General features: G+C 38.2%; 1 protein-coding gene across 3 annotated transcripts; it reads right to left on the bottom strand.

The window, feature by feature from the left end:
* Positions 1–1,889: 1,889 nt before the first annotated feature.
* Positions 1,890–4,932, bottom strand: LOC148032146 (LOB domain-containing protein 15-like). 3 transcript variants are annotated; one of them, XM_087682783.1, is made up of 3 exons: positions 4,693–4,932; positions 4,027–4,173; positions 1,890–2,151 (listed from the first exon to the last, which is right to left on the bottom strand). In XM_087682783.1, the coding sequence occupies exons 1-3, from the start codon at positions 4,930–4,932 to the stop codon at positions 2,125–2,127; spliced, it is 414 nt and encodes a 137-aa protein (XP_087538909.1). In that variant the 3' UTR covers positions 1,890–2,124. The 3 variants fall into 3 exon arrangements, with proteins under 3 accessions (XP_087538909.1, XP_087538910.1, XP_087538907.1); XM_087682784.1 differs by having other exon boundaries at positions 1,890–2,146; XM_087682781.1 differs by lacking the exon at positions 1,890–2,151 and having other exon boundaries at positions 2,683–4,173.
* Positions 4,933–9,386: the final 4,454 nt, after the last annotated feature.

Genomic DNA, 9,386 nt, shown 5'->3' with positions numbered 1-9,386 from the left:
CTTGTCTTATGTATGCTAGCTGCTAGAGTTTATTACATACCCTGCATGATGTAGGATATCACTTGGCAGATCTAGTTTGTCATGTCTCAGTGCTACCTCAATTTTGGCTTGGTTTTCTTACTACTATACTTTATTTACATCAAACTGTATTTGCAGATTTTGGCAGTTTTCATGAGGGCAATCACTTTCGTTTGACAGTTCTTTGCATTGAGTTTATGGACATCTCTTTACTTGGTCAGTACCTCTTGTTTTCAGATTGATTTGGCAGTGGTTTTAGGACTGATCTGCAAGTTACTACAACAACTTGTTTTTCCCTTCTATGCCTTGGTCTCAGTACTACATGGCTAGTGGTTCCAATGATAGTGCTCTCTTTAATATTGACAAGTTGGATAACACCAACCACAGCTATTGGAAGGCCCACATCTGGCAAGTCTTAGTGTAAAAAGTGCAAGTTAAGCCTTTGAAACATGAGGATGTCAAGGCCAAACATAGTGATACAAAGGTTTGGATTGAATTAGATACATACATAATTTGACCCATTTTGACCTTCTCAAATCAAATTGCAAACAAAAAATAACACATATTAAGTGAAATATTCATATTTGGAGGTATATATTTAGTCACGATTGAACAAAATTTTGGTAAACCTTCTTCTAATCAATCTAATTCAAGGAATAAGGAATTTCATCAAACCCTCAAGATCTCAAGGTCTCCATCCATTTTGAATGATCTTAGGGATATGCCCATAAAAAACCATCCATATCATATGCATTCAATGGGTATTAGAAAGCCACATTTCCTTATATGTTAAAGGCAATAAAATTATCCCTTTTTCTTAAGAAACTCATTGGTTATTTCTCAAATTGCAATGAAAAATATTGTTCTATAAATTTAATCTAGTAATTTTATCCAGATTTTATTGAATAAAATAATCCTTATGTTAATCACATGTGGTACACTTACACTCTTAAGGTGCACCTCCCTAGTGAAGGATGCAACTAAAGAAGTGTTAAATCTATTCCTTTTTGAGAATCTTTGTAAAATAAATTATGTCTACCTTGGTCAATATGATTTTCTAGACCTTGAAACCTTAAAATTTGACCAAAAGAAGATTGTTAAGTGTTGAGCCACAAATACTCATGTAACTCTAGGTCATTTTGGCAGATGACTTATCGAAAAATTAAAGCATACACACTCTAGAAATACACTTCAAGACTGTTGTTAAATACCCTTTAAGCACACATGATATGGATAATTTATTGTAGGTGCACCCCTTGAGCATATCTAGTACCACTAGATGTGTATCTAATAGTAGCTCAAGCTAAATTGATGTTAATATTAAGACTTAGAGATTACATACTTTTAAAAGCATTAAAAAACATAAATAAATAAATAAGTACATCTTGCATAATATTATATGGAAATTTTTTGAGATTAATCGTAAAAGCTTTGGCTAGATTGTTCATATAACTACTTGTAAGTATGGACTACTTAATCTGTTGAATAGATAATGTTAAAAAGCCTTTGAATCCCTAGTTGACAAATGCATTTACGATGAAGTAAGGATATACACAACATGCTTTCTACAGAAGAATTAAGTGCATTTAGGAAGGTAATAAAGTATGTGAATTCTTCAAGCAATAATTTAAAGTTTCTTGCAACTTAATCGAATGCATTTTAAAGAAGCCTCTTTTCCAATATCAAGTTTCATGTAGGTGGACACACTAAGAGCCAAAAATGAAGCAACCAACCTAGAAAATTGAAGGTAAAGTTAACATATCACTTTCAAAACTAAATCAACTAAAATGAGATTTCTATAAGGAGCTGTTAGTACTTTCCTCATTGCCATGACATATGCTTCTTAGGTTACCATTGAAATCACCATACAAGATAGTGCCCATATCTTAGGGCTACAAAAAAGAGCGATCCATTTGTTAGCTATGTGGATATATAGGCCATAGAAGTCATACATTTTGTATGTCATTGAAGCAACGTAGATATGGTGGTAGTTTCAAAACAACAATAGAACCTTAGCATTGTTTGTAGTTAGGGAAATCCATGACACTAGCACAATTGCAAGGAGATTGCTAGTACATTCCTTGTTGGTTGCATCCTTGTATTAGCCTAGCCCACCACATCTACAATTCTAACCTAGGCATCATTAGCAAGAGTTACATTAGTGCACAATGTACCTTGTCATGATCATATCTCATGCAATATCAAGAAGCAAGTGATGACTATAGTGCAAGAGTAATAGCCTATGTGATTTAAAAGCTAGAACCCTTGATAAATCTAGACTCTACTGTAGTGATGGTAGCTAAAACAACCAACCTAATTATACAGCATCATTATGAGATGGTTGTTGCTCCAAATTTAATAAGAGACCTACCTATTCCCCATCCATAACATGCTATTATCACCAAGTTGATCATGAATGAAGTTCTGTAAATTAATTGCTCATGTGAGGTGGCCTAGGTTAGTGTAAGTCATGCAACATTCGCATAGCCTAAGCTAATGTTTCTAGCAGAGCATTAAGGCATGCTTTGTTGTGGCTATGCAATTGAGCATTTTTTTTGCCTTACCTTATGAAACTATGGCTAGCTCCAACAACACCTAAAGTAGTGCATAGCCCAGATAATACATTAAAAACACATTTCGAATATAGCTTATCAAGGACAAGGTGATACTTAACAACTCTAAATGATATTCATTTTTCACATTGACAAATAACACACCATTAGTGAATATGAGAATTTCCCATAAGTTTCCTAACTCATGGTCAAAACTTGATCTTTGCTATAAATCTCACATCATGGCTCTAGATTTGGTGTTCACTAGCTCAATAAATTCCGTTTTTCGTAAGGTTTTCAATCATGTATTAGGTGGTAGCTTTGGGTGACTTGAAGGCATCTGTTTTTGGGTCTAATGTTCTACATAATAAAAAATAGAACTTGAAAGTTTTCCAAATTCACCCAAATTGTGCTAAATGCAAATCAAGCATTGAAATGTTATGTATTAGATGTCAATAGGATGATATGTCTTTTGGGTGGTGTTGTCTAAAATTCTTACATTAGACCAAGTACATTTCTTTCATTCAAGCTTCATGGTAAATATCAAATAAAGCAAATCCATTGACAGTAAATGAATGCGAGTAAAATTAGGATGGGCCATGATTAAAGGTGACACTATGAGGCAAGAAATGAATCCATTGTAAAGACACTAGAGTTGAATAAATGACTCTCATGATAAAATGGTACAATGAATGGTTGTTTGTCACATTCGAAAATTGAAGAGGGGCAATGATGAATACTCGAGGTAGAAGAAAGAGAGAATGAAAATAAAGAAAATGTGTGTTATGAACACTACAATGTGGTATTTTGATATGAATAGCTCAATGGTGTCTTATAGTTTTAGGGGTTAGTGATGCTCAAGGGTGTGGATTTACTCATTTTGCAAGAGCCATGCGTTAAACAAATCCAAACCCCATGCATAGCTATAAGTTTCTAAGATAATCGCTTCTCAATTTCATGTCTCCATGTTTCCTAATGGCAAGCCTCATTTGTATAATGTTCCTACTATGGGTCTACATTCCAGTAAATGTGACCATAATCAAGAGACCTACATGATGCATATGTGACCATAATCAAGAGACCTACATGATGCATGGAAAGCCTGTGCAAGGCAAAGGCAAGCAAGAATGAACAATTTCAGAGGCCTAATGAATCAACAACTTCGATGCATGTGGGTCGAATAATGTTTCTTGTCGAAGTCAATGGAGTTCATGTGGTTCATTTCTAATGAATTGACTCTATAGTGATCTATGGTGGAAAGATAAGTGTGCGGTGAAGAAAGGCTTATATTTGGAGATTCACGCGCACCATCTTCTAATTTAAAGCTAAGCAAAGGAGGGTTGGTGAGGCTGTCAATTGCACTTGTGGGTGTGGCGTTGTGATGGGTGGCATGTGCCAATGCAGTTGCTTTCAGTGCACTCTCTTGAAATTTGTACCTCAGGATTTGTGTTCTTACAGCATGTAGCTCGGCTTGCAATGCCTGGGCTTGTTGTTGAAGGGTTGAGATGGCACCCAAACAACCATGGACCGGATCCCTTAGGCGTGCATTTGCCTCATACACTAGGCTATTTACAACATTGGCCCTTTGACTTGCTGGAACCTCCTGCACCCAACATATTAGGACATCAAGAAACAATTACATATCGGTTCATTTCCAAGAAGTACTTGTACTACTGTGATCATGCTCTTTGTGTGCACCGATTGAAATGTTATATATGGAACACATTATAAAAGGGAGCTTGCACAAGACACTAAAATAGGTAGTGCTAATGGGGTCTGATGAGGCTTGGATGCTTAGTTATGATATGGTGACTGTGGATGGACCTGAGGATCTTATGAGGCTGCCATTAGAATTCAAAATGTGATTGGACTCGATCCCATCTGTGCATGTATACTGTGTGATTGAATGTGGAGGCCTTATTGATTGAGATGGGATGTAGATGTAGTCTCGGGTGATAAGCTGCACAATATTGTTGGTTCGATTGGAGCACTGCATGGCAATCTGAGATTGGATGTACTGATTGCACACTCTGATTGGATGTTTTTGATGATTAGGGCAATGCTTCTTATTAACGATACGCGATGCGATTAGGGAGAAGTGCATGGAGAGCAAGTGCTTTACCATGATCATTTTGGAGACGTTGCTGGCTCCGAAGACCTTATGGACGCAAGCGAACTTCTGAGGCTCCAGGGGGGAGAAGTAAGGCGAGAAGGGGCACTCCTCTGCGCACCGCCGCCTCAGGAGCTTGCAGGCAGCACAAGGGGTGGATGATTTGGTCTGAAACACGCCAGCCTGATGCTGATGCTGAGACGATGGCGAAGAAGACGACGATGATGCGGATGAAAATGCAGAAGGCGCCATGGCTGTAAGTGTATCCACAAGACTGAGGGAGAGGGAGAGAGAGAGATACTGCAGGTAGAGATACACAAGGTAGGGTTAGATCAAGATCCTGCTTATCCCTTATACCAAATGCAGTGTATAGTTGTACTATGTAGCCTGAATCGGCCTGATCTTTCTCTCTCTCTCTCTCTCTCTCTCTCTCTCTCTCTCTTAATGGTTCTTTGATCTGTGCCTCCTTTGCTTGCAGCACAGATTTAATGGACCTGACCCTGCACAAAGAAAACAGACCACCACGGCTTCAAGCACCTTTAATGGCCGTGATTTGCCTGCAGGCTTGGGGCTACATGTCATCTTAGGCAGCTAGCTGTAGCCTGTACTGTGTAAAATGCGAGAGAGAGAGAGAGAGAGAGACTTTTAAGGAAGTGGCAGCCTTGAAGTGTGAGCCTGGTGCTGTCTGATCCCAAGTACTCCGTCAAACGTTTTCTCTTACATCTTGGTGTGCCTGCACGATGTCACACTTCTCAAATCCCATGAGGCACTGACCTCCCCTCCATCATCCATCTCTAGACACTATGAGTCTACCCCCTCTAACCTTGTAACACATCATAGACTGCTAACATGTACCCTATATAGTATATACCAGCCTAGGGGTCCTTGCACACAATATGTAACATATATATCCATTGCAATATACACATTATATATATACGCATTGAGTAATTTTCATATTATATATATGTATATATACATATATAAGGGTAACATAATAATGGCTCATCTGATCAAGCTATACGTTTCCGGGCATCAATATTAGCTATACTAGCTAGGGTTGGGGAAAATATTTTTCGTTTGAGCCATGCATGAAAATTTCTCATCGTACGTCAATCAAATAATTTGTTATATAAATCATGTATGATGTTTTTCATTATACATGGAGGAGGAAACAAAGATCTCCCTTTCTTTTACACTATATGAACTATGCAATTTGGAGCTTGTAAATTTCTGCCATGCACTATCCTTGGAAGGTTTTTTCAGCACTAGAGGTGGCTTTAGAATGAAATGAGACTCTTTTCCCAAACCCTAATAGTTTGCAAAACTTTTTTTCTTTATAGATTGATTAAAATTGGAACTTCATAAACTACTTGCTATTATTGATGCTTTCACAAGTGTTTTGCACTTTTTAAAGTACAATATCTTTAAATTTGAAATTTTGAAAGCATATCTACGTACTTCTATGAGGGCTTTTTGTCATCTTATGCTAATTCTCAGTTTTTCATGAACTTATGACATCTCATGTATCTAACAATTAGAAGATGTCACATGCACATCCCTTTCATGGGTGTTGATTGAAAAATATGCAAGTGCAAGAGATCAACTGCCTTAGTCTTCACTAAGCTAGGTTTGCTCAAATTTCTCATGTTGGTGCCTCTTACACTAAAGGATAGAGGCGTAGGATATTGAAAGCAAGAGTCAATTTGATTGCTTAGTCATTGAAATTCATAAATTTACCCTCATACTGTATGTAATGTATCTTTGTATACAAATGTGTCCGTACAATTTGAATGAAGCTCAAGTACTATATACACCTTTATAAAATACAATCATATCTTGAGCTACCAATGCTTATGAAAATGTTTTATGTGACATGTGTATTTTTAAAAATTACCCTCACTTCATAGAAGTACTAGATGCACTTTCATAAAATACAATCATATGTCGAGCTACCAAACTGCTTATGAAAATGTTTTGGGTAATATGTACATTTGTAAAACTTAATTACCCTCACTTTATCGGATGCAATATTGTGCTTGAGGAGTGTCAGAACAATATGATGTTAAAATCATATTTCAAATAACGTTAAAAGCACAATCAAATAATGCAATTAGGTTATGGCAAAATTATAGCTTGGGAAACATCATTAAAGCTTCCTAGGTGCTATACTGTATATTCAATATTGATAAAAAGGTTCATTTTCTAGCCTACAACATTTTTGGTCTAGGAGTTGAGTTTGAGCATAGAATGTTTGGAGGGCTTAAATGTTACTTCTTTATGTGCCTTCTTCTTGCTATTACATGAGAAAAAGGTTGATGTGTCCATCTCTAGTCCAATTACAATGTGGATGATTCATGAATGATCTAAATCACTAGGTCAGTTAGATACTTCGATTAAGATTTATAGTTATTATGCTATAAATTGCTCCTTCATTTGATTAGAACAAATGCTTGGCTCAAACTTTTGTTTAGCCATACATTGGAGGGGTTGATGAGGACCAATTATCACATGCCAAAGTTCACACTCGCGCATGCATGCGCATGTACCTAAGCATGTGCATGTGTACAATGTGTAGTGCTAGGCCTCAAATTTGAAGATTGCAATGTTCTCGGAAGGTGTTCTAACTTCTTACCATTCCCCATTGAGGGGAAGTTCCAATAGAACCTAGGCTATCCTTGAAATTTGAGAGTTCAAAACATGTACACGCATTATTATTTATGCATACACGTTTGTAAATTGTGTGTGTGTTAGAGAGAGAGAGAGCTCTCAGAATAATATCAGACAAAATCCCATTGAACCAGCCGACAGACTGATTGGCAATTGCATTATGCGGAGAACCAGTATTGTCACGCATGCACACGACCGCCCATATATCCCCACTCCCCCAACACACCCACCCCTTTCACCTGATCTGCAGCTGCTAACAAGGCTCCCTCAGTAGGTAGGGGTAGCAGAACTCACAGAAGTCAAGCCTGCAGCAGTCGTCCTTCTGAGTGTTTGGGTTTGTTCTACCTCTGCAGCTGCTACCACCACCTTACTACCAACGTTTACCGTCTATCAGATCCATCATCATGTGTAATTTGGTCATATATATACATGCGCCGCCTCATTATTGTGTGTGTGGAGAAACATACTGCCACTCCAGAGTATGATCGGGGACTGCTGGATCTCAATTCATCGATGAACTGCACGCACAAGACAGTCGGTCGATCGATCGATCGATCGATCGCGAGAGAGAGAGAGAGAGAGAGAGAGAGAGAACCTCAAGCTCAATATCAGATTAATCTTGCAGTTTTGCACAGCGTCGCCATAGATATGCTTTCTGCTGGCAAATTTAGCTCCCAAGCCCAGTGATCATACGTAATTGGAGGTGATAATTATGACGACGATCCACGCTTATGAAGTCCAATTGGAGCAATTCCTCAGTCTACACAGACGTACAGAGAGAGAGAGAGAGAGAGAGAGAGAGAGAGAGAGAGAGAGAGAGAGAGACGTGAAGACTAATTAGTAGAGATATGGACGGGAGAGGCCAGCCATGATCGAAGGCCAGCTCATGTGCCCCTCACCGTGACCCCCCATCACACAGATTTGTGGGGATCAGACACACACACACACACACACAATTACATACTTAGACTACCCCAACTACCCCATGTTATATTATACAAATTCACCCCACCTTGGGCCCCCAGCCATACATTTCTTCCATAGTCCCACCATCATACATTGCCTTGCTGCCAAATCTCATTCCCTTCTTAGTTACACCTTCTCTGCCTCTTGGTTGTTCCTCACGTCCATTCACACAATCCTCATTAGCATGCATCTTTAACCTTAAGACACACATTACTCTTGCTTGTCTGCTCGAGTCTCCCATACTGCTTCTTGTTAGCTTTGTCCAACATAACACCACATCCACACATCTCTCGAGTCTGTCATAGTGCTTCTTGTTAGCTTTGTCCAACATAACACCACATCCACACATCTCTCGAGTCTGTCATAGTGCTTCTTGTTAGCTTTGTCCAACATAACACCACATCCACACATCTCTTGATTAATATAATGATAACCCCCTAAGCTGCACCACGCAAGATGCACAATGTCTTCAACATTCAAAATTATCAACATTTGCACAAACTCAATCAAAACAAGGTAAGGTGGTGTGATCATGGGGCTTGTCTAATTTGATAAGCAAATTATAGAGAACTAGTGTCTCCGTCTACAGCTCTTTTGGCTAGATTGAATTCGAAGCATGTGATGGGTGACATTCAAACATTCTCATTGAAGAGGAAAAGATAAGCTTCTCATGGCCATTTGAATATGATGTCATGAATTGGCTAAATTTACCCAACAACACACCTAAAAATCTTGCTCAAAATGGAAAGCTCCTATATACGTTAATAAGAAGGCCTTCTAGTCATATATATGATGAAGACTCCCAAACAATATACAAAGCTTTGCTTTATGTGACATAAAACCAGAGTCCCCTTAAATTAATCATACCAAGTTTCTTATTCTCCTTCTACTATGATGTAGTTATTAGCAACTTCAATGACACATCTCTCTCTTACCCACCATAGACATGTCTCATTCAAGGTTTAAATGCCCCTCTAGTGATTTTTACTCTAGGGATCAATAGTCCTTGACATTACGTAGACCAAATCATAACTTAACACAAGTATTGGAAGATTCAACAGTTTCAAGTA

This window comes from Lygodium microphyllum, chromosome 8 (genome assembly GCF_053477565.2).
Source record: "Lygodium microphyllum isolate KBCC chromosome 8, Lygodium_microphyllum_v1.1.10, whole genome shotgun sequence".
Lineage (NCBI taxonomy): Eukaryota > Viridiplantae > Streptophyta > Polypodiopsida > Schizaeales > Lygodiaceae > Lygodium > Lygodium microphyllum.
Note: the sequence above shows the minus strand (reverse complement) of the source record. Positions and strands in the feature narration are given on the sequence as shown.

Bases quoted from the DNA above. Each gene is read 5' to 3' on its own strand.
- LOC148032146 (XM_087682781.1), bottom strand. From the start codon at position 4,932: ATGGCGCCTTCTGCATTTTCATCCGCATCATCGTCGTCTTCTTCGCCA. The intron at 4,174-4,692 runs GTAAAGCACTTG...TGTTGGGTGCAG, and splicing joins ACGTCTCCAAAATGATCATG to GAGGTTCCAGCAAGTCAAAG.